This window comes from Dermacentor albipictus, chromosome 1 (assembly GCF_038994185.2).
Source record: "Dermacentor albipictus isolate Rhodes 1998 colony chromosome 1, USDA_Dalb.pri_finalv2, whole genome shotgun sequence".
In the NCBI taxonomy this organism is placed as follows: Eukaryota; Metazoa; Arthropoda; class Arachnida; order Ixodida; family Ixodidae; genus Dermacentor; species Dermacentor albipictus.
Genome location: NC_091821.1, coordinates 475,273,383 through 475,299,128, shown reverse-complemented (window position 1 = coordinate 475,299,128; position 25,746 = coordinate 475,273,383). Strand labels below are relative to the sequence as shown.

Below are 25,746 nucleotides of genomic sequence, written 5' to 3'. Positions count from 1 at the left end.
TAGAAGGGTTGACAAGGGTAGACTATTCCGAGTGGTTTATGGTGTGTTCATGAACGATGCACGCTGGGAACAGAAAGTCATGCAAAGTGATTTGTAAGATATTCACGAAATTTCTTGCGGTCAGTACAGGTTACGAAGTTGTCAGGGAGCGCATTCCAATGAACGATGGCATCAGGAAAGAAGGAAGTGGTCATGGCAGATGAGCGGCCGAGTAAACGTGATATGGCAGAGCTGTGATTTATGCGAGAGGATGTTCGCAATGGTGGTTTAGGAAGGTGGTGCCTTGAGCGCGGATTGCAAAAAAGAAAGTAGTGCAGCAAACAAAGACGTGATATGATGCGGTGTGACTTCAGTGTTGGCAGACCTATTTATTGCTTCAAAGAAGTGACACTAGTGTAACACTAGTGTAACTAGTGTAAGTGACACTAGTGTACCGGCGATACAAAAATTTCAAAGCACAACAGTTCCTGTGAAGGCTTTGTTGAAAGATTTCGTGGTGGTGGAACAAATGTCATTGCTAGGACCACATGTTGGGCCAACTTGGAGCATTGTCGACATCAGGAAAATCCGAAAATCTAATGCCGAAAACGCGATATTCTCGGTTTGTATGCTGCGGCATACACCTGCTATTGGGTCGTTCCTTTAGAGATTGTAATGCTACCAATCTCCGAGGGCTCATCCGCTTCCCGTCATGCAACACAGACAGATAGGTAGTCAATTAGTTGATAAGGATGATAAGGAGTGACGCAGGGTTACATGAGTCTTACACGGTTGATGTTGCTTCGAGGCGGATGGATAATGCGCTACAGACCGATAAGGGCTCATAATGGTTAGGAAAATTATGATAAAGTCGAGAAATACCGATAATGGCTGATACTTGTCGGATCAATTCTCAAAAGGATGATGGAGGCCGATAATAATTGATAAGGCTGAGATTGAGTCCGATGAGGTCGATAACGACCGATAAGGGCTGACAAGGGTTTACACTGGTCGGATCAGTTTTGATAGGATTGACGACACCGGGTTGCGTGGAGATGAGCAAGTGGTACAATGCATGCGCATACTTAGATAACTCCAGTGGAGTTTTCTGTCGTAATTTGCTTGGTGGTGTATTAGTCCTACATAATAATAAACATATCTTTATACACATAGTGCCTTGGTGAAATATTTCAATCAAGTAATTAAGAAAGCAATGTGACTGGGAGGTAGAATCTTCGACAGGAAGTCTTACTTTTTTTCGACTTTCTGACGTTAACATAGTCGTCATACACTGTTCTTTAGTAAGAGCTATTAGGGGGCAACTGTTCTAATCGCTTTGATGACAGCGGCGCCAGTGGGTGTCATCAAAGCGATTACAACAGTTGCCCCATAATAGCTCTTACTATAAGAACAGTGTATGACGACTATGTTAACGTCACAAAGCACCCATTTCGGGCCGCCACCTTCACACATCAAACACTTCCTGCCAGAAAACTTGATGCAACTGCGTGATATTCACTTCAAGCAACGAACAGTCACTATTAGGTCACTTAATATAACGGAGCGCAAGCGTACTGTATCAGTTGGCCACATAAAACCCAGACCACACGTACCCTTGAAGACGCGCGGAAGCTCGCGTCTCACGCGCCCACACATGCGCAGACGGTACGGCATGACTCGCACGTGTCGAAACGCGGCGCGATACCGGTTAACTGCTCCTCCGTTATCTCGCGCTCGGGCTGCCTCGCGTCGGCATGCCTGGCTACGCAGCTGCGGCGTCGTACAATCGTCTCTCAGTGAGAAAGATGTATATAATGCAAGAAAGTGTTCTTTTCTTTTCTCTTTGTGCTGATCTAAGAGCTTCGAAAATGTTACAGTAATTACTTTATAGACACCGAAGCATTTGAAAAAACAGTGTCTAACAAAATATGAAGTGGCATTTTCCAAGGCCTCTATGAATGAGCCCCGTGAGCGTGCGCTGTCGCGCGTCCCTTGTGAATGTTAGACGCCATTTCTGGCGAGGCACGGCAGGCGCAAGGCGCGTAGACGCCAGCTTGCGCACGTCCGCAAGCGTACGTATGGTCTGGCCTTAATGGTTGATGTATGCATATAAACTCTGGAGGGATTGGTGCTCTAGGCTGTTCACAACTTTCTTTTTCAGTTCTTGCGGGTAAGAGCACGTGAACATTTTATTGCGAAGCCTTCTAACGGAAAGTTTACTAACAGGTAAGTTTACGCCAATACCACGATTCTTTATGTTGAACTAGCATTCTTTTAAAGACCATGCAAGCTATATTGTCCTTTTTTGGAGAAGTCTAGCATACTGTAAGTTGTATATTCTTGTAAGGCAAGGTCCGCAATAAAATTCGATCGCTGCTTGCAGAAGGTTGGGAAAAGTTTAAGGAGCCGGTGGTAATTTCGCGAAAATGTAGGACTTTTGTTCATACAGTTCAAGTGTGTTTGCTAAACTCCGAAGAAAATAGTAATTACGGCACATAAATCTGAATAAATAAGTATGATACTCCCATAGATTAACACAATGAGCAGTCCACGTATTCCAGATCTATTTCACAAAGCCACTCATTTTTTTAGACCCGCCGTGGTTGCTCAGTGGTTATGGTGTTGCGCTGCTGAGCACGAGGTCGCGGGATCGAATCCCGGCCACGGCGGCCGCATTTCGATGTGGGCGAAATGCGAGAACACCCGTGTACTTTAGGTGAACGCTAAAGAAATCCAGGTGGTTCAAATTTATGGAGTCCTCCACTACGTGCCTTATATTCAGAAATGGGTTTTGGCACGTAAAACCGAATAATTTAGTTTTTCTTTTAGAGAGATACCTTTATTATTAAAATCATAAGAAACCGGGTGTTTATTGAGGCTGTACTTGCGCAATCTCGCGCAAGTTTATGCTCATGTTGTGTCTTTGAGCCGCATTTAAGTCGAAAGGTCGTCAGCGTCCTTTCCATGCACGCGCTACAAACACTGTGCAGTGTTCTTGCATGCGCGATAAACTCACATCACGTGACGCAGTCAAGAGTGCTTTCTGAAAGCCAAGCTCCGCGCATTGGCCTGCCTTACTCAGCTAATACTTCTCTAATTTTGTATTTGTAACTATTTTTACTCGATTGTAACTGTTGTTTTTCTATTTCTAACGATTGCTCCAGATAACACTATACATCACACATCGCCACGATATGATAGCACATCTGAGTTGATAGCACATATGATAGCACATCTGAATTTGTATGGGTTTTTTATGTATATTTATTGCTGAAGATCATTAAAAAGTGCGCATTTTTCCCGATCATGAACTTCGATTCTTGGAGCCGCTTGGCAACACAATCGAAGGAATCGAACGCCTCATTACAAACCTTAAACTTTATTCCTCTGTTGGTACCAATAACATATGTTCTAAAAACTTGAAGAATGCATTGTCTATCTCTAGTGAAATAGTATATCATATTTTCACGCGATCTTTATTCCAGTGTTTAAAAGTGCAACAGAAACACGGCGGAGAACAACCGCCCTATCTCGCTGACTTACATATGTCGCAAAATACTTGAAGACGTTATTGCATCAAACATTTCTAGGCACCACGATTCGAATAACTTCTTTTTTAATAATCAGCATGGGTTCCAAGAATATTTTTCCTGTAATACACAGCTACCGGAATTGACCATCGGCTTGCACTTTAACATGAATAATAACCTTCAGACTGTTTGTACCTTTGTTGACTACTCAAAAGCATTTGATCGAGTTGCTCACTGCTGCCTCATCACTAAGCTATCTTCTCTTAGACTAAAGTGACTAACGCTATCTTCGTAAGTTTCTGTCTTTTCGCAAGCAGTTGACTGTCATCAATAATTGTGCTCCTTCTTCTGGCATCGCATCTGGTATACCGCGGGGCAGCGGGCTAGGCCATTAATTTTTTTATATGTTAAATAATGATCTACCTTCTAAAATTTTGTCTTTGATGCCATTATTTTCTGAGAACTGCATGGTATACTGCACTATTAAAAGTCACGATGACCACCTCATCCTTCAAACAGACAATAACCTTGTGTATACATGATCTGGTAATGGGCTGGTAACGCTGAACTCAACTAAGTGCAAAACACATTTCATTTAATCGTAAACAGTCACTTTCTAACTTTATATATTTTATAAACAACGTTTGACTGCCGCGTGCAGTGTCAAATAAGTACTCAGGCCTGTATCTTACATCGGATCTTATATGGAAATTAGATATCGCTAACATATATGCTAAAGCGTCACAAGTGCTGTATTACTTCGAAATTTCCTTCTTTCCTCAGCTCATTATGCAAAATTGCATATTTAACCTTCGTTTGCCCACATCTTGAATTTGCTTCGTGCATCTGGTCGCCTCACCAGGGGTGCTTAACTTCAATGCTAGAAGCCCTGCTAAATAAAGAAGTTCTATTCAGGTCAGGTAACTATGACTGCTCTTCCAGCATGACAGAAATTAAACTAGACATTCCGCTCCAGACGTTAAGTAGTCGGTGTGCTGTGTCCCTTTTATGTTCAATACAGAAAGTTATTCGTACCGTAACGCCATCCCAAATGGCACTTGAGAAACCATTACGCACATCCAGGTGCCTTCATAATCACCTCAGCACGAAATGCATATTTGATAAAACAAATTTTTTAATTCTTCGGCTTTGCCACAGGCCACCGCACTTTGGATCTATCGTCCAGATACCATTGTTTCAATCACTATCCGCGAACTTTTCCGCGAGAATTTGTATGCGCACTTTACGAACTGAAAATGTGTCATAACTTTCTTTCTTTGTTCTTTTTCATGCTTGTTATGGATATTGATCTATAATCCTCCATAACTCATTGCTCCGACCGGAGACTGTGATGTACCTCTGCATAAATAAGTAAAATAAATAAATAAAACGTATTTCTAAGTAGCAGCCGCAGAATCTTATGCCTTCCGACCTCATTCTAAAAAATTATGCGTGGCTCTGCTATCGCAAACAGTAGAGACCAGCGGAAGTGGGGGGAAGGCCTGTAAAGTAGTGTCAAAGCGCACACTTTAACTTTTGCTGGCATTCCCACAGCTCCGCTGATCTCTGGTGTTTGCGATAAGGGAGCCACGCATATATATTTTCCACTGCGAGATAGAGGACCGCCAAAGCGAGCACGCGGATTTTTGGCGGAGAGCAATGACGTCACACCACCTGTGTCCCCGCTGCGCCGCTCCTTCTCCCCCGCTAGGCTTCACGCACCCTCGCCGCGTCGTTATGCTGCGCGATGCAATTTTTTCTACTCTGCTTTCACTCTCTCTCACCTCTCTGCGGACGTCAAGAGAAATCCAGCGCGGTTCTAACAGCTCCACTGTAAAAGCAAATAATTAAATTGTAGGGTATTATGCGCTGAAACGTCCGATCTAATTATGGGACCCGCCGTAGTTTGGGGCTGCGCTTTAATTTTGACGACCTGGAAATCCTTAACGTGCCCCCAATGCAGGGTACACGAGCGTTATTTGCATTCCGCCCTCCGTCGGAATGCGGCCGCCGGGGCTGGCATCAAACTCACTATACCTCGAGCTCAGCCACGCAACTCCATAGGCACTGCGCTAGCGCGGGCAGTCGCCTTTGCTAGAAGCTAGAATCGCAACGAAGAACCGATGGTTACAGGTCCTGTTGAGCCAAGATCGAAACGAAACGCATGGCTCACTTTCATTACCATTAAAGGTAAGTATGATCAGGAAACGCAAACTTGCCTCGCGAATCGTAAGTTATCTGCCGATGATGCTAAAAATCAAGTGATTTCAATCGATTTGCCATGGTGCACATGCGCAACATGCTGTAAAGCATCCTCGCGCAAAAGAGTTCGAAGTATTCGTTTTTTTTTAGTTTCAAGCCTCAGTCATAGCATGAGTGCTTATATTTACGCGCTTAAGAAAACAAATCTGTTTGAGAAAGAAACTATGTGCAAAGAAATAAAATCGTTTAGACAGCGCTATGTTGTTACTACTGCTCCTAACAAAGAGTAATCGGCGTGTCATTTTTTTTTCGTACACGGTGCACACGTTACTTTCTTGCAACTGAGCCCCCTGAACCCAAAATGAGAAAGAAAATTAAATCAGCTAGGAAAACACGTAGTTCGCACGCACTGATAATTTCGTAAGGCCGGAAAGAAAGTGGGCTTGAGAAAAAGGCAGACATAAGGAAGCGTAGCAGAATGAATCGGCGCTCTTTCGCAAAGAAGGAAACATTGCATATCAAAAGCGGGAACGACTGTGAGATCATTGCGTCATCTTTATTTGATCGATGAACGTCGCTTCAAAGAGGGCTAGAGAGGCCGGCAGACGTCCACAGTGCAACATTTGGTTCCCTGTTTTTTGATGAACGAGAAGATGAATGGTCGACTTGCATTTGCTAGTATTTCTTCTTTCTAGTATTTGGTCTATCTTGTGCTAAAATACACACAGACATGCAGACAACATAAGTAAACATACAAGGTCGCACACACACGCTACCCGCGAATCTCCCACATGGTGCACATATAGGCACACGTGTTCTTAATGAAATAAATTCTCAACTATTTCACGCCTTTTTTTTTATAACCTTCGTGGGGATCCATGAAAGCAAGCACGCTGAAAAGCCAACACAATGCGTGCTGCGCCGACCGTCAAACATATCAATAACACAATAATAATGGACGCCTTGGGCATCTTTCTATAGATTATCCAACGGTGGCGAAATTTACTGTTTGAAACGCGTGGTTATTAAAAGTACGCGCAAGTTTATTTACACGCCACGCGGCTTCCGGGTTCATTTCTCTCTCGTTGTGGCTGCAAAGCGCGATGGCGTCACTGGGTGTTTGACGAACGGGACATTAGCTAAAAGCTTTCTTTTTCCTTTTTGTGTTTTTCATTTCTGGCAGCTTGAATACGTTTTGTTGGGACAACAGCTAACATAAGTGCTTCACTGCTTCTTTTCTAAGAGTGCTGTACCAAAGGAGAACCAGCAGGTATCAGTTCTTTTTTTTTCCGGCTCGCATCTTGATTAGTGTACCAGTAGCACACTCTCTCAAGAGACATCGCCGCTTTATCAAGAACTATTACTTCGCGATGCGGGGATAACGCTTTCTCCGTCCCCATGGTATTGCCCGTTTTATTCTCTTTGATATACATGCAAAGCCACCATCGCTCTCAGAGTCTGTGTGTAGCCGGCACATGTTGCCATTGCCAGGTGAAGTGCCGCTGAGTATAGTAGCGCTGAGTAGCTGCAGATAGTCCAGATACCAAGCGCACTTTATCGCAGTAGCATTGCTTCGATGCCTACAGACAGTAGTGGTAAGAGACGATCGTTTGTTTATTTACGATATGGCGAGCGTTAGGCACAGGTTAAGGATTCCGGAGTTGTGATGGTCACGACGCCGTGACAGTGGTAGCATAACTTTGACGACTTAATGGCCAGAACTGATCAACACACGAGCACACAAAGCCCAGTTTCGAGCGCGTTTAAGCCACTATACGTCGCTGAAGGCTAAATCTCCTGCCCAAAATTGGCAAACTAATTCTTGTACCGAAGACCCCAAATTGGTGGCGATGGCATCACAGTTGATTCATCTTACAAAAGACTGCTCTGCACTTATAGCTCATCCCTTAGCACATATAATGAATATTTATAAAAAAACAGGCTGGCTTCTTTTGAAAATAAACGTCACCGAAACCATTCCCGTTTTTAAGACAGGAAGCATGCTTAAACTGAATAATAATCGTCGAACAGCCATTCGGTCAGCACTCGGAAAAGTTGTAGCAAAACCTTCGTCTCGTAGGCTCAATAGTTGTCAAGAAAGACCGTTTATACACAAAGCAGCAATATGGCTACGGAAGGGAAAATGAAGATATTTATTTCCTATTTGATATCGTAGAAAAAAGTAATTTACATGTTTAAATTAAATTATCTCTATTAGCTACCTTCATCGACCTGCCAAAAGCAAGCGATATGTTTAACCACGATACACTGATGAATCAAAAACTAACGAATTCGCGGCAGGGTACTAGCCCTATTAACTAAATATCGACAGAAAAAATCAAGGTCATTCCGCACTGTGAAGTTGGATGACCAGCGGTGCTGTAAACATTGTTGTTAGAAAACTTGTGGTAAACTCTTTGCATCAGGCATTGCCATTTAGCATCGATGGTCGCAATGGCTTCGCGGTCGCTATGAGATACACTGATCGGCATACTCGCAACTGCGGGCACATTCTTTGGTAATGTCAAATCAATGAACGTACGCTGCTGGGTGGTCGGTGGGGCCCGATCGTTGTGGCATCACAAGCGATATATGTGCAAAGCGAGACATTTAAACCACTCTCTTTTCTTTCCCGACACATCCGCATTGAAATCGCTGACAACGACCACAGAGTGTCGTCGTAGGTAATTCACGCAAAGTGAGTAGCCCCACTCAAGGAATAATTGCGCAAACAAACAGTGACGAGTTAGAAAACACGGACTAGCACAGCCCGTGGTCGCCACTGAAGCGAACGTGGTGCTTACGAAGTCGAGGGAAGCAAACGGAGCTGACATTCTTTCAAATCATGCATACAACATTCAAAACAGCATGTCGAAAGCTGTTGTCATGGATAGCTCATATCCCCCTAAGCAATGGCTCGTACCCACGTAAGCAAGCACAAAATGCAAAGGCTCATAGCTCGCAATGTTCATGGCTATTTAGTTTGTGTGGGTTACTTAGGAAACCACCGACACCCCCCTGTGGTCGCTGTTGGGGGTTTCAATGAGCATTTGTCTGGACCGAAATGGGAGTGGTTTAGGCGTTTCGTGTTGTTGCAGGCATAGCCTTTTCGACGCCACACCGTTCCGGCCCAACCGACCACCCAGTGGTGTACGTGCATCGATTTGACATTATCAAACAATGAGTTTGCAGTTGCGAGCATCAGTGTATGTCATAGAGATCACAAAGCCATTTTGAACGTCAAGGCTAAGTGTAAATGAGGGAAGCAATGAAGCCTTTACCACATGTTTCCTTGCCACGATGTTTAAAGCCCCGTTGGTTAGCCAGCTTCGCAGGGAGGAATGACCTTGAACTTTTTTGTTTTGAAATACATTAACGTCCCATAATCAGCTCTTTCCAAATAATATTTCATTACGCAAACAATAGTAAGCTTATTATAAGAGTTGGTATGGAAAAGATATTCTATGACAAAGCTACAAAAGCCTTAGGAAAAGTTACTGCTGTGAATAGATGCAGCTGTGCTTTTCGCTAGCAAAACTAATAGTAATTACGTTACGTTTGCGCCTAAGAACCACATTACTTAGTGTCGAATAACTGTCTTGTAATGAATAACATATCAGTAAAGTGTACCCGTGCAAACTTTCCCGGTTTAATATATAAATTCACAGCTTCAGTAGCATACATTTGTTCAGAAAACAACTCTTGGCTCGTTTTACAAAAGCTGTTTTCATTAAATGCACGGTTAACGTTATGCTACAGTTTCGCACATTCTCAGATTACGCATGCCAAGCAGTTTACAGTCTAACCATCCAAACAGCGTTGAAATTCCTTAAAACATAGCACTTAACACTGTGCTACGTGCGGTCATTTTCGTAGGAAAAGCATACTGAGTTACTATACGGTTATCAATTACTAAGCATACAACCCATCACAGTTTGCGTCCTCTAGAGTATTTTACTATCAGTTGAAAAACCTTTGTATACCGCTATACACTGACCTTTAGCGCACATATTAAATAAGATTTCTTAGGTCGTAATAAGATTTTCGTAGGTCGTAGCGGAAATTTTGAACACTTTACCGCATCACTTAACATCATACGCGTAATTTCATTTCGATAAGGAGCTCATTCAAATTCACCTATTTCACTTAATAATATCTGTACCATGCTAGCGCAAAAAAAGTTTGCACATATTTGTGGAACAATTCTGCTTTCAGCAAAAATTATTGTAATATCTGTATTCATTTTATTTGTCTTCAATTTCATTTATATTCCGAATATAGTAACAACTGGGCCCCTGCGACAACCCTTGAAAAAGTTGTGGTATCCTGCCTGTATCAACATTAAATGCTATGTACCTTGAAAAAACAAATTTTGATTGACTCACTCATTCACTTGATGATCAAATAATTGATGCATTGGTCTCTACGTCCCAAACAACACAGGCTATGAGAGCCGTAGAATTAGGGTGCTTAGGTTACAGTTTGCCTGAGATTCCTTAACGTGGCTGCATAGTTGCGTGCATTCGCGTTTTTTTGCATTCTAAAGCCTTAGGAAAGCTTCCGCCGCCACCGCGGCAGGGAAATGAAGCTGTGAGGTAGTCGAACGGGTCGCAGCCTCGTAGCTGTCACGGCAAGTCGGATAAATATTCGAAGTGTGTTGAATTTTACCTTGAGTATCAAAAAATAAAAGTGCGTATCACATAGTAAGCTCGGCAATTTGGTCGCACGCACCTGGAGGTCGTGGGTGTCCACGCACGCTGTGTAGTTGGACCAGATAATTCCCGTGATCGGATGACGGAACCATGTGGCATTGGGCGTGCAGAGTTTGTGAGCTTGTCCTTGGTGAGAAGACGAAATGGAATTAGCGGGGCACGTTTACAGGACGGATTTTCTTTTTTTCACACAAGTTACCTTGGGGAGAGAGGAGGTAGAGGGGGGGGGGAGGGCAGGAACTAAAGTTTGAGCTTTTCGACTACAATTTTCGCGTTGCAAACCCCCCGCCCACATCATTCATTAACAGAGCAAGCAACTCGGTCTTAAGTACGACATATAACTTTCCCATATCGACTGAAAGTCCATATTGTAAAAAAAGCACACAATGGCTCTACCGCATTGAAGGCGCCATTATTCGCCGCTTTCAACGGTAATAAAGAAGTGTATTCGTGTGGGAAAGCGAGAAGCAGAGAAGAAGACAATATAAAATAAGAAACATTGCATTATCATATCTTGAGTTTATCATTCTTTGTTTGAAGAAGGTGAGTCACCTCTTGTCTGTTGAGAGCAACCTTTGGTATTGTACTATGACCTCGAAGCTTGCATTATTTTATGTTACGTGTCAATATATACAGCTGCATGTAAATTTGATCGAGTTCTTTTTTTTCTTTTCTTTTGCGTAGAATACGGCCGCGGGAGATGGAGGCATGATGGTATTTAGACTGCGTTTACTTACTCGACGAAATGAATCCAGCCACGAACTGCGGGCAGGGGGCGAAAGCAGTCTGACCTGCAGGAGTGTCGTCCCAGCAGTTCCAGCCATCCCACGTTCGGGGACAAAAGGAATCATTGACGCCTGCAGTAAATAAATTTTACGGTCATTGGCTGATCCTCTAGGCATCCTGACCGCCGACGTAAAGAGAAATAGTTGGATATAACACAACAACAACGAACTTCTTATTTCGGTTCAGCGTGTACACAGCAGGTCGAAGAGGATTGAACTAAAGGTGCTTTGCGACATCTGACCAAAAGCAAAACGTGTTACCCTGTTCCGGAAATGGCTTGAGAAGTACGTGCTCCAGGCAATGCTTGAAGTGGTGGATCTTCTGCTCCCACATCCAGTTTTCCCCACGCGGCGAACTCTGCTCCCAGGGAACGTACTCCCCGATTTCGTCAGCAATGTCCCACAGAAGTTTTAATTCTGGGTCCTAGGATAAGGAGACAAAAAATATGCGTTAGGTCAGCGCTTTCTTGCAGTTTATAATAGTGGACAGACACTAAAGCTATGCTAGTTGACTTTTTTGAAAGACTGCAGGGAAACTGAAAGGCCGCAGCACGAAGAGCTGCATACATTCTTGTGAGCTTGTGCGGCTGCTGTATTACGATGCAAGTTGTCGCGATTTTAAGCACCGCGAGCTTCTTAGTTTCAATTTTACGCAATGGTAAATTACAATGGCCGTTTATGGCGCTGTGCTCCATCATTCTTATGACAGAATTAAAAACACGAGGGACTTCTCGCACCTGCACTACAAAACTCGAGTCACAGCCAAGATTTCTGCGTTTCCAAACGGCTTGGACACCGCATGCGCGAATGTTTCTTGCCACAGAAAGGTTTGTGTATGCAGCTTCCTGCTTTTCTTTGCATGCTTTGAGAAGCTCGGCTAAGGACGATGTAATTCACACGTACAAAAACACTTGCTAAATGTGTACAAGGACTTGAAATTTGCAAAACAATCCGAATAGTCTAATATTCAATTCGAAATTCAGTTCAGGAAGGCAATAGTCAGATCTATCGCCCATTCATTTCAAATCGAGTGTGAGGTATAACAACACTTCTTTGAGTCTACAGAAGCTGCAACAATAGTTCAATGGCTGTGGTACTCCGCTGCGAGGCTAAGGTCACGCATTGCGCTTAAGCGACTTGCGCTTATGCCGGCACAATATGTGTAATAAGTTGCGAGCTGCTGAAAAAAAGATGTATGTATGTATGTATGTATGTATGTATGTATGTATGTATGTATGTATGTATGTATGTATGTATGTATGTATGTATGTATGTATGTATGTATGTATGTATGTATGTATGTATGTATGTATGTATGTATGTATGTATGTATGTATGTATGTATGTATGTATGCAATGCCCCACCATGGTAGCCGCTTTAGCATGGCGTCGGACAATGCCGAGTCACACGTGCACTAAGATTTGGATGCACGTTATATGACCCCGCGGGGTCAAAATTAATGCGAAGTTGCTCAATACACCATCCCTTGTAGCCTCTCTGTTGCTTTGGGACGTGAAATCCCATAATCTACTTTCACTGAATCGAATTCTAAGCATTTACGTGCCGAAACGCCGATTTGATTAGGACGCATGCCGTAGTGAGGGACTCCGGATTAATTTTGACCACCTGGGGATCTTTAACGTGCCCTGAATACACAGCACACACGTGTTTTTTGCATTTCGCACCCCATCGAAATGCGCCATCCGCTGGCAGCATTCGACCCCGCGACCTCATGCTTAGCAGCGCCACACCCTAGCCGCGTAACCATAACGGAGGGTCTCTAATTTATTCTTGGAGTCAATAGGAAGGAAGCTAGATGCACGTTGCGAGTGCTCCGAAAAATGTGCGGAAGTGGAGCAGCTGTTATCGAGAGGGGACCAGTTGCTGAGCGAATACGTGAAGTAGCTAACCTGTGCTCGAGGTAATAAAAAAAATTGTGCTTCCCTTTAAGGATGGCTACGAACTTCTAATGATATGTGCACCTCATAATCATATTTATATATTCTGATCGACATATGCAGCACCGACTTAGTACACACTCATACAAACAACAAGCAGAATGAACGAGCGCTCTTCAGCGCTCCTTGATTGATAGTTTTCTAAGTTTAGGAAAAGTAACCTACGAAGGAACTTAGCTCACCCTGTCTGAATCCCTTAAAAACAATGTGCGACGCTCCGTCACTGTCTGGTGGCCTACTGTTCCTGTGTTTCTTTACTGTCATTGGCACGACGCACCAGAGCAAATCGAATTTCACGTATTTCTTATTTGAAAGTTAAAGCTGCTCAGGCGACCGAAAACCTATTTGTGAATGACACTGCGTGTCTAAAATGTCTTGTATTTCACATTGTTTATAAACGACAAAAATTCTTCCGTATTCGGTTGCTTATCCCAAGGTTGTCTTTCAGCAACAGTCCTAATCAATGTGATTCGAAAGCTTAGCTATTGAATGACGCTAATAGAGATATCCGAACGCGGCCGCTAGATAAAGATAAACAAGTACACATGTAAATGTCGATTATCGTCGACTGAGCAAGACCATGAAGAAGGACAGATACCCCTTCCCACGGACCGACAACGGATTGGATCGGCTCGGCAACGCTAAATACTTCTTGTCAATGGAGCTCAGGACTGGCTACTGGCAAATAGAAGGCGACCAGAGGGATCAGGAAAAGACCGCCTTCATCACGCCAGACGGCCTCTATGAGTTCAAGGTTATGTCATTTCGACTGTGCTTTGCGCCTTCAAAGTACCAGCGCGTGATAGACAGGATTTTAGCAGGATTGAAGTGGCACACCTGCCTTCTTTACTCAGATGACGTCGTCGTCTTCGCTGAAAATTTCGACGATCACCTAAAGCGGCTTGCGACAGTGCTAGAGGCCACCAAGACATCAGGGCTCCCTCTGAAGCCGGAAAAGTGCCGCTTCGCTCACGATGAGCTTCTGTTCCTAGGCCACGTCATCAGCAAATCTAGAGTCCACCTCGACCCGCAGAAGACAGCTGCCATCTTAATGTTCCAGCAGCCCGTCGACAAGAAGGCAGTGCGCAGATTCTTTGGCATGTGTGCCTACTACAGGCGCTTGGCCAAGGACATTTCGCGGACTGCTGAGACTCTGACATATATAACTAAATGTTATGTCGAGTTCAAGAGGGAAATGCCGCAGGCCAACGCATTTCAAGAACTCAATTGGTGCATGGAGTCACCACCGGTACTTGCGCACTTCGACGATGACAACTATTACAGAAATCCACACTGACGCCAGTAGCCAAGGCCTTCGTGCCATCCTAGTCCAGAGAAAAGACGGATTCCAACAGGTGAAACCTTACGCTAGCCGGTCGCTGTCAAAAACGGAAGGCAGTTATTTTACGACCGAAAAGGAATGCCTCACCGTCATTTAGACTATAGCAAAATTCCTCCCTTACAAATATGGTAGGCCGTACGAAGTCGTCAGCGACCATCACGCGTTGTATTGGCTAGCGAATTTAAAGGAACCTTCAGGACGCCTGGCGCCGTGGAGCCACAGTCTGCATGAATATGACATCACTGTAATCTACGAGTCTGGATGAAAACATTCTGATGCTGACTCTATCTCGCACTGCCATGGACTCGCCGCACCGTGACGATCAAGGCAATGACGCAAACGACAAAGTTGTTTGAAATAAGTGCAATCGACTTTACCGAACAGCAGCGAGCGGACACGGAGCTCAGAAGCCTTCCTGAATACTTGCAAGGCAAGACCGACTTGGTTCCTAGGGTATTTAGGCGTGGAATGTCTTCGTTTTTCTTACAAAACGACGTCCTGGTGAAGACGTTTTCGCCAGCCCACGCGAACTACCGTCTCGTTGTGCCCGCAGCACACCGGTCAGAAGTCCGGCACGCCTTTCACTGTGATAAGACAGCCGAGAACCTCGGGTTTTGCTGTAAGCTCGCACGAATACAAGAGAAGTGCTATCGGCCGCGCCTGACCGCCGACGTCACCCGTTCCGTCAAGACGACTCGAGACTGCCAGAGACGCAACACACCAACTACAAGGCCTGCGGGATTACAACAGCCCATCGAGCTTCCTTGCCGACTGTTTCAGCAGATCTGGATGGATTTGTTGGGGCCCTTTCCGACGTCAACATTTGGAAACACGTGTAAGAGTGGGGTTGGATATTAATATGCATAAAACAAAGATAATGAACTGCCAAGGAAACAAGAATTGAACATCTCCAGTCAGTCTCTAGTATTTGTGAAGGAGTACATTTACGGAGGTCAAATGTTCACAGCGGAACCTGATGACCAGAAGGAAATATACAGAATAATAAAAGTGGGCTGGACATGCATACGGAAGACATTGCCAGATCGCGAATAGGAGCTTACCACTGTCATTGAAAACAAAGGTGTACAATCAATCGATTCCTGCCGGTGGTCACATAATGGGCGGCAACTTGGAGGTTGGCAAAGAATCTCGAGAACAAGTCAAGAACCGCGCAAAGAGCGATGGAACGAAGAATGTTAGGTGTCGCGTTTAGAGACAGGAAAAGAGCGGTGTGGACCAGAGAGCAAACGGGAATAACCGATAGCCTAATTGACATTAAGAGAAAGAAATGGAGCTCTGGCAGCCCATGTTGTGCATAGTATAGATAACCGGTGGACCATTAGAGTTACAGAATGGCTGCCAAGAGGACGGAAGCGCAGTCAAGAACAGGAGAAAATTAAGAAAACTAACTAACTGGAAATTAATAAATTCGAATCAGTTGGCACAGGACATGGGCAATGGGAGATCGCAGAGAGAGGTCTTGTTGCTGCAATGGACGTAAATTAGGTCGATGAAAAGGATTATTATTATTTTTTTTTCTTTGTATTGTGTTTGGATGTGTGTCAATAAATTTATTATTATTATTATTATTATTATTATTATTATTATTATTATTATTATTATTATTATTATTATTATTAAAACGTTGGAATTTGATTTCATTGGATAAATAACCGTTTTGCCAACCCTACGCTTTTAGTTTGTTTCTCATTTGCTTTGAGTACAGACGTGCAGAAGCAGACGCAGATAGGTTAACAAAGGTAGCGGGCAGTTTACTGTCCTACGCTTTATCTGAGCTGCGCAGCTTCTTCCCGCACAGTGAATAAGTGCCACGTCTGAAATGTACCACCAAGATCCTCGAGCAGTTTCAGTTACACGAGGCGTGAGTCGTGCTACATATTGTGAAAAGTACTTACGGGGTTCAGCTTAGTTGTGCAATAGCCGTAGTGTGCGAGTGGGCCTTTCCAAGAACCCTGCGTTAGGCAATGGTAGAACGCCGTGCCTGCGAAGGGGTAAGAACAGCGGCAAGTGAACAGGTAGTTGAACAGCAAGCCCATTTTTGTTAGCATCCTAGCAGAACAGTCAGTTTTTGTACTGTCAACATGCGTATGCCAGCAGGAATTGCCGCAGTGATATAGCGAATGGCCGCTGAGTCACGCTACTTTCCTCGTGAAGTCCAACGGCATTTTTTACGAAAGCTTGACGTCTTCATGCTTCATGTTAGATACATCCACACTCATCTCTGTAGATTCCCGCGTATGCAAGTACATTGAGGCATAAAAAAGTTCATTTTTTTACTAGTTCGGTCATTCATTGCTTCTCACCCGTCAGAAGCTGCAACAACTACGGCCGCTGTCGCCGATATCTGTTCTGATTAGAGAGTATAATGAGATTTGCTTGCCTGTGAACAAAATGTATTGCAACGTGTAACTTCAAAATAAAAAAAAATCACATAACACACGCTCCTAGTGATGTAAGTTGCGTGCAAATACAATATGCGCCTTTTACGGCCTCCCGGAGTACATACGCGAGAGCATCAATTCGTATTTTGGCCTTTTTTATATGTGACAAACGAGCTAGGTTCATTATGTTCAGCCATACAAAAACACTCATCCGTAGATCATTTACAGTGGTTAGTTTAGAGAGCACAACACAAAACAGACAACCTTACCACCTCCGACGCCATATATACGACGCCTTTTCAGTGCCGCCGAGTTTTTGAATGACCATAGGATAGGAAGGAACAAGTTGGGCTAGTTCACTCCAGGACGAAAACCTCTCCCTGGGACTTCCAATTACCCCGGTCTTGCGCTATTTGATTCCAACATGCGCCTGCAAATTTCCTAATTTTATCACCCCAACTAGTTTTCTGCCGTCATCGACTGCGCATCCATTACTTTGGCACAAACTGTGTAACTCCAATGGTCCGCCGGTTATCTACGCTACGCATTACATGGGCTTCCCAGTTGCAATTCTTTCTCTTCATGTCAACTAGAATATCGGCTATCCCCGTTTGCTCTCTCAACCATACCGCTCTCTTCCTGTCGCTTAGCTTTACCCCTAACATTTTTCGTTTAATCGCTCTTTGCGCAGTCCTTAGCTTGTTCATGAGCTTCATCGTTAACTTCTAAGTTTATGGCTATATATTAGCACTGGTAAAATACAATGATTGTGCATTTTCCTTTTCATCCACAATGGTAAGCTCCCAGTCAGGGTTTCGTAATACCTGCTGTAGGCACTCCATTAGTTTTTATTTTGCAAATTTCTGTGTCATGATCAGCCATCTGTAATTGCGAGTAATTTACATAGTTAAACGTGCTCCTCTACAGACTCAAGAGGGTTAGTGGTGGCCCTCAATTCTTGTTCCCTCGCCAGGCTCTTGAACATCGTCTTCTGATATTATTGTTCAACCTAACTCTTAAGCTTTCACGGTTGAGGTCCTCAATCATTTCTTGTAATTCGTCCCCAGTATTGCTGAACAGGGCAATGTCATCTGCAAACCGAAAGTTGCTGAGATAGTTGCCGTTGACCCTCATTCCTCAGCCTTCCCAGTCTAATAGCTTGAATACTTCTTCTAATTTGCCATTTGGGACCCGGCTAACATTACATTCATAAACAGCATAGAAGCCATTCAAAATCGTGCAGCGCGTTTCATCCTATCAAACTATTCCCGGTATGCTAACGTTGCCTCAATGAAAACAACACTTAGCTTGCCAGAACTTTCTTTCCGTCGCAGATGCGTCCGCCTTTCGCTCTTCCATAAAATCTAGCGCCATAAGCCTTTGTTGAAAGAACAGCTTATCACCCAACCGTCATACATATCATCTCGCTCTGACCACAGTTTCGAAATTGGTGTGCCGTCTTCATGTACTAAAATTTGCAGCAATGCATTCATCCCTAGCACAAGCAAAGATTGCAGCCACCTTCCCGCCACCGTTGCAGCCATCCTGAATACCGACACATTCAAAACCAGCATTCATGAAACGCCACGTTGTATATGTATTTGTATTTCGCACAATTCTTTTGTTATGTTCACCCACTCCTTTCTGCAATGCCTTCGGGCTTCCAAAGTATCTTAAATAAATAAATAAATAAATAAATAAATAAATAAATAAATAAATAAATAAATAAATAATCGTCCCGCAGTGTCTAGCATTAGAGAGATTGTGTCTTCTTGCCTGACCCCTTATTGATAGACAACTTTCTACTTTTCTTCTGGAGAACCAAGGTAGCTGTGAAATGTTTGTAGATATTTGCCAAGATAGTCACGTACGCCTCCTGTACTCTTTGATTACGCAATGCTTCTGTGGGAGGCGGCGCGCAGACGTAGCCGCCGTAGCCACGATTAGGCCTGCCAACGATGGTGCCGTGGGATGTCGGGAGCGGCGATACCGCATTCGCTCAGGTCGATCGCGCTAGCGTGTTCTGTACTCTCGCACTACCTGAACGTGAGCCGTCTTCTTCGCCGGCTTTGGAGCCAATAGCCGCGACGCTACAGGGCCTCTTCCTAGTGCGAAGCACGACTCAAATATCTGTAAAAGGCGCGGGCACAGGAAGAAGAGAGACTACAAGCCTATATACATCAGAGGCAAATTGTAGCGTCGGTTAAGAATTCCACGTAAAGTCCGCGTTGCAGCGAAGGGCACAAATAGCTATTTAGTGGTCGTGGCTGAGAGTGTCTGGACACAAGGCGCATTGCCCTGTGGGTTGAGGGCGTCCTCTTGCGTTGTCGACGTACGCGCCCAGTGCGGTGCAACTCGGCAAGCGGAGTTTAGGCATATTGACAGGGTCTTGGCGCGTGCCGAGAGCTCAGGCCGTTGAGAGGAACAAAGCTGAAGACACCGTCGTCAAACGGCGTGCAACGGTGGTATTGGGGGATAACTGGGAGTGTCGTGAGTGTGTCTTGTTGCCCTTGCTAATTCGTGCTGTGTCACGATTTCAAGTGCGGGTACGGTTATACAGGGCAGCGTAGTGTGACGACCAGCAGCCCCTTGGTCTCGAGATGACGTGGTCAGTCCGGGCGCTGCTCGTTTGTAGCGTTATTTGCCAGTGCATTCGTCAGAGGGCCTACGGAAACCAGATGCTGTCGTCATTGGTGGTATCTGGTTCATGCAATCTGAGAGAGATGTACCAGGCAGCAAGAGCAGCGTAGGACTTGTCGGGGCTCTCGGCAAGACTATAGGACATTTCTACAAAGACGGATGGCCTAACGGCCATCCCATTACCTTGGGCTTCCTGATCCGCCACTACTTCGCTTCCATCTCTACGACCCTCTTTCTCCCTCCTACGCTCTCTCTCTTCTAATCCCATCTCCTCCACCCTGCTGGCGCTGAGCCGTGCTCCCGAAAGGGTTGCGGAAAATAGTGCTAGCCTTTCCTCCTTCCCCACAAGAACCACTTCTCTCTAGGTTGTGAGCGAGGCGCAGCCACAGTACGGTGCTGTACAGTACGATGCTGTAGTACGGAGTCATGACCTGCTGCAGGTTGTCGTAGATGTACGTGCCTGGTGCAAGTCGGAGCTCCAAAAGAAGGCCGTCTGGCCGTCTGCTGGGGACGGTGCGTGCTTACGATCGGCACGGGCGGACGCAGGCAATGCGGGACGAGAAGACATGGAATGACGCGACGGCTCAAATGGTGAGAGCTGTTGTGACTGAGCGCTCGAAATGGCGTGAGCAAGGACGGCTGCCCGCAAATCATTGTAGAAGTGGGAACCGGAGCCTGAAACGCAGCCGGAGCCTAGAACCTTGTTGATAAGGAAGTGGCTGTCCAGCTGGACGAACATATGTCCAGCACGTCCATGTAGAATTCTCGGACACCCTACAACCGCGGGACGTCTGCCGGACCGCGTGAGGGCACGTCATTCTCACCTTGGTAGAGTCGGTGCGTTGATGCTGGTATGACTGGGCTCCGTGGTCCGGTGTCATCAATTTGTGGGAGGCGGCGCGAAGGTTTAGCCACCGTATCCATGGTATATTTCGGCCGGCCAACCTTGGTGCCGCGGGTTCTGGGGAGCGGCAGCTAGAGTGAACGCTCAAGTCGAGCGCTCTAGCGTGTTCTACATTTTCGCGCTACTGGCACGGGAGCCGTCTTCCTTCTTCATGGACTCTGGAGGCGATAGTCGCGCCGCTACACCTCTGATAGACAGTTTCACTCGGAGGATTTTGCCAGTCGCCAAAGTATACAGCGAACTTCGCGCGTACCGATACTTCGGTGTGCGCCTTTGCCTCTTCCTTTCGACGTATCACACACAACACGCCCAAGACGAGATGACAACACTGCAAACATTAAGAATAACATGCTATCAAAGTCAGTACGTTAGGCGTCATTAGACATTTCGAACACACGCATGGCATTAAAGAGGCTCCAGGCAAGAGGCATCACTCACTATCGCCATTATCAAGTATAGCTTGCAGTTGCGAGTAAAAAGTGGATTATTATTATTATTATTATTATTATTATTATTATTATTATTATTATTATTATTATTATCTGTTTTCAAAACATATATTCTTTTAAAGTACAGGAAAAGGGAGGAGCAGACTGGCAACTGCCACTGGAGGGGGCTCGACGACTGTCTACTCTTTTGAAAGTAGGAGACAGAAACATACAAATAGAAGATAGGAAGAAGTGGAGAAAAGAGGAAAGAAAGAACAAGATGAACAATCTAAAGGAATACAGTAGAACACAGAGTACAAGTCACAAACAGTAGGACCCGTCACTGCAGATCACGCTACTAAAGAATGTTAAATAGAAGAAATTGTGTCTGAGTTACAAAGGTGAACTTATGTTAGTTAATTCTAGAAAAATAGGGAGAGCACGATCATCCTAATCGCGTCGAGACGCAGAGCTACTGGGCTCGTCGAGTATCGTTCATCGCAGGCCAAGGAGATCATAGTCCCTCATTAGCGACATGCGCTGCGCACTGAAACCGCGACACTGCAATATCAGCTGCTGAAGTGTCTCGCAGCAACCGCAAGACGTACATAATGGTCTGGTCCCACATACTTATCTGTATAAACGTTCGCGCATAGTCAAACAGCCAACACATAGATTGAATAGTGGCGCTCTCGTGCGACGAGACAAGCCTCGAACTCGAACATGGGGCGGGAACGTTTCATTTTCGACGCGCTGGTCTGGATGCTGCTTGAGGAGGCGGCGACGAATAAGCAGAACAGCGCATCAAGTTTGCACAAAATTTCAGGGCAGGCACAGGTATGACGGCAACTTAAAGCCAGCCGATCAGCCTCTTACTTTCGGACGATGCCTACGTGTGAACGTATCCATTGAGAACCGACAGATACCCCACGTGATGAAATTTTGTTTGCAGACTCAGCAATTTGCACACCACTGAGCAATCGATCTGACTGCCTTGTAATCTGTTAAGTACAGCGTGGGAGTCCGTAAATGTGGCAATATTCTATGCGGTTGACTCATTTTGCGCGTATTTCAGTGCAACATTAATCACTACTAGCTGAGCAGTTGTTGACGAGGCCGGATTAGCTATTTGAAAGATAAGTCGTACTTCAGTCGAAGGGCAGAAAGAAGCTGCGGAGGTGCCTTGGCAATCACTGTCTACAGATGGAACTGCGAATACTTGATAACCTGGAAATATTTCGAACATGTGCCACTGAGCCAATTCGAATACTGCCGAAACAGGCATATCAGACTTGTGTACACGTAAGGCTTTGAGAGGTAAATGGGGAATGCGTATTTGGTGATATCTCTCGGAGGCTGAGGCGTAACTGAAGCGGCATGTTCAGAAATGTCAGCAACGTTCATAAATACTGCTGCCATTTTTCTCATGCGAGAAAACGGGCGGTGAATTAGACGATCAATGAGCGATTGACCATTCCATGCGCGGTGCAGACGCCCAATGTGATACATAGCTCTCTGGTCTGCTTGCAGCCTGAAAAGCCTCAAAAGATGGGCTTCAGTGAGTAATGCAACAAATTGCGCCTTACGAGGTAATCCAAACAGTAGTCGTGGGGCAACGCGATGGTCTTCTTCCAGTTGGGCGATCAAATTAGGTGGTTTGTTCAGGACTAGCTAGTAACGCATACATCATTTCTGAGAGTACAGATGACCGCTACACCTGCAGAGCTGTTTGTGGTTGCCGCCAGCGCCTCTAGCAGTCAAGGCGGACACAAACTTAAGAATTGATTGCGATTTGCGTCGTACTAATTGAACGACAAGATGCCAATCGACGCGACCATCCAGAATCAAGCCCAACTAACGGCCTTATTGCACCCAGCTTATCGGTCTTTCGTCAATGTACATTGGGCTCATGGTTCGACGAGCGTGTTGTTCAGGGACATATGCTACTGCAGCCGACTTTGCAGGAGATATCTGCAGACCAACTTCACCCAAGTACTCCGAAGTCGCATTCGGAGCTATTTGCAAGCTTGCAGGAAGCCGCAAAGCAATGTGCGAAGGGCGGCTTATCGACAGAGCTATATCGTCTGAATAGATAGCTATGCACACAGGGAAGTCACTGTTCCAAGGCAAGCGGCTTGGAAGTGCGGCGATTACAGTGTTAAAAATAAGTGACAATAAAACGCTGCCCTGTGGCACACCGCACTTAAAAGAGCGGGATTCACTTGTTATATTGCTCCAACACGCACTTTCATCCGGTGCTCCGATAGAAAATTGTGCACAAAGCGGAGCAGACGACGCCAAATTACCGCGGTTCCAAGAGCGATAATAATTGCCTTATGTGGAACCGAGTTGAAAGCTTGCTGTATGTCTAGGAAGAGCATGTAGGCAAAATGCCTGTTTCCTCCAGCAAGTTCAAGCGTTACGACAAGGTCTGAAATGTTGTCCAGAGCTGAACGGTGGCGACGAAAGCCACTGATGAAATCAGGGGAAAAATTCAGCTTCTGTAGCCTGATATCTAGGCGAAGCAGGACCACACGGTAAATTCAAAAAGTAGATGAAGGTCCCCCGAAGTAGATATAGATCAACCAAAGTAAAACGCCACATCTCTGCGCATTGATGATCGCTTGTATGCAAATTGAGTGTAGTCGCTAAGCTGCTCAAAACGTGTTCCCGTATCCAAGTAGCGCATTTACGCAAACAAAGTAAAATCAGAGTACCACGAAACAGCAAGGGCGGAGAAGAAGATACATCACACGCGCTATTCCTGTCTGTACTTTTTCGAGCTACGTTTATTTTACCATAGATCCGTACCGACTTGCCCAATAGTCAACCTTGCTACAATAACAACCACAGCTGCGAAAGGAAAGGAACAAACAAGCAGGCGTCCGAGAGAAGCCGTAGATGCATGCAAGTAAGCGCGATTTTTAATGATGGTATGCAATACGATCATCATGCGGTCGTCCCGAGTTTCTGCTTTTATGAAAAGAAAACCATATGCGTCGCAGCACAATTTGCTTCGCTGCAAGTGCCAGAAGCTAGGTTTCATAATGAGCGCGTGTACTTGCTTCAACCAGCTGGTCCGATGATGATGCGTTGTTTTATCTTAACAGCCTGGGGCCTTTTATTGCCTTCCTTTTAGAGGTAAAATTAATGGCCGTGGAAGGCGGCTCGGGTTCATTACGATGACACCGACCACTCTGCTAAAGCATTCTTGTGAGTTCTCTGGAATAACTCATTCAGTCAGGAAACTAACGAGGGCTGACGGCATAAATTACGTTAGCGCCGCGATCAAAGGCCCTCGTACAGCGAAAATTATGTTTCATCGTGGTAATGTTGTGCAGGATAAAAAGAAAAGTTGAAGTGGCAGTAATACCAAACAGAAAATGCACAGTTAGCCGACTATTTTTGTATGGCATTTCCTTGTGCACAGGGGCAAGGCAATCATAAGAAAAAAAAAACACATGCTCGATCTCATTACGAGCGCTTAACTCCTCGTAGAACACCTCACGCCTCGTTTGCTCCGTCGTGAAGCTAACTGAAGTAAAACCCGCTCCCCCCTCCTGCCCCCATCCCCGACGTAAGCTAACGTACATCAGACATACTGCAAGCGAGGCTGCCTGACATGAAAGATTGTGGCTGCATTTTCTGTAGTGCTGTGTATTCTCTCGGGCGCATCCTTTATCGCCTGCTGTGAATAATCCAACTGTATTGTTACTACTCACACCTCTACTTTGCGAAATTCGGAATTGCAAGAAAAGGCAGACATGAAGGTGCAGCAATGCAAACAAAAAGTAAAAACGAAGACTGGAATCTTACGTGACAAAACCACGATCTGAATATGAGGCACGCCGTTATGGGAGATTCCGGAATAATTTTGACCACCAGGGGATCTTTAGCATGCACCCTATGCACTGTACACAGGCGTTTCTGCATTTCGCCCCCACAGAAATGCGGCCTTGGCAACCGGGATTTGATTCCACAACCTCGTACTCAGCACGAGGTCGTGCTGCAAGGAGATGCAGCGTGAGATGCAAGGATACAAACGATGCAAACATCGCTTTAGCAGAAACCACTCTCATGCTGTTGAAACATATTGGGATTCGTCGAAGCGACACTGCATGTCGTTAAGGCCTGAAGACCAAGTTATTCCTCAAGGACCCCTGGTACGACGCGATATCCACAGCTCACCTGAAGAATTTACAACTCCAGGTAGTAGGACAGGACACGGCGCTCGGGCCACAACACCTCGTGCAGTCGGTGGCCAGCAGTGCCAGCCGTCGAACCTCCAGTCACAACCGGCTGCATTCGGGTGAGAACCAGAGACAAAAAGTGCGAAAATCAGTCACAGTAGTAAATGACACTTCATGGTCGCATTCACCTTTCACTGCCGTCTCGAATATACGCAACCTCATTTGTTGCGGCAGTTTTTCGCTAAATACTGGGTACGTAATCCTCCAGAACGGGAACAATAAGCAGACTCTCCAGATTGCAGAAAGGCGTAGCCACCTAGCTACCATATTCTCTCATAGCACAAACTCACGAAACACTTTTACTTGGCGCGCAGATCATATCCACCTCCGCACATAAAGCTAAACGGACCCCAAACTTTCACCTTGAGGCTCTGTCAGACGGGAATCTATACCAATTCCCTATTATTAAGCAAAATATTTCTCTAATTCGTGGCTTCATACACTGGCCCTCGATGCGGTAGCGTAGCAGGCTTAGAACATATGCTGTGGTGGTGCTCCGCGTTACGCAGTGACAAGGGCAACACCAAAGAGCGTTGGGACGCGGATCTCCGCGGCCCTGAACTAGAAGAGCAGGCTGTCCATCGGGCCCGCGATGCGGCCGAGATGCTATGCC

General features: G+C 45.3%; 1 protein-coding gene across 2 annotated transcripts in view; it reads right to left on the bottom strand.

Annotated features, from left to right (window-relative positions):
• Positions 1–25,746, bottom strand: part of LOC139059462 (calcitonin gene-related peptide type 1 receptor-like) — a 148,863-nt gene that overhangs the window by 20,191 nt on the left and 102,926 nt on the right. For both annotated transcript variants that reach the window (XM_070537899.1, XM_070537893.1), the window contains exons 4-8: positions 25,072–25,182; positions 16,426–16,511; positions 11,470–11,632; positions 11,161–11,280; positions 10,443–10,549 (exon numbers count right to left, since the gene is read on the bottom strand). In XM_070537899.1, the coding sequence (XP_070394000.1) occupies positions 10,443–10,549; positions 11,161–11,280; positions 11,470–11,632; positions 16,426–16,511; positions 25,072–25,182 (587 nt within the window). The remainder of the gene's footprint in view (positions 1–10,442; positions 10,550–11,160; positions 11,281–11,469; positions 11,633–16,425; positions 16,512–25,071; positions 25,183–25,746) is intronic.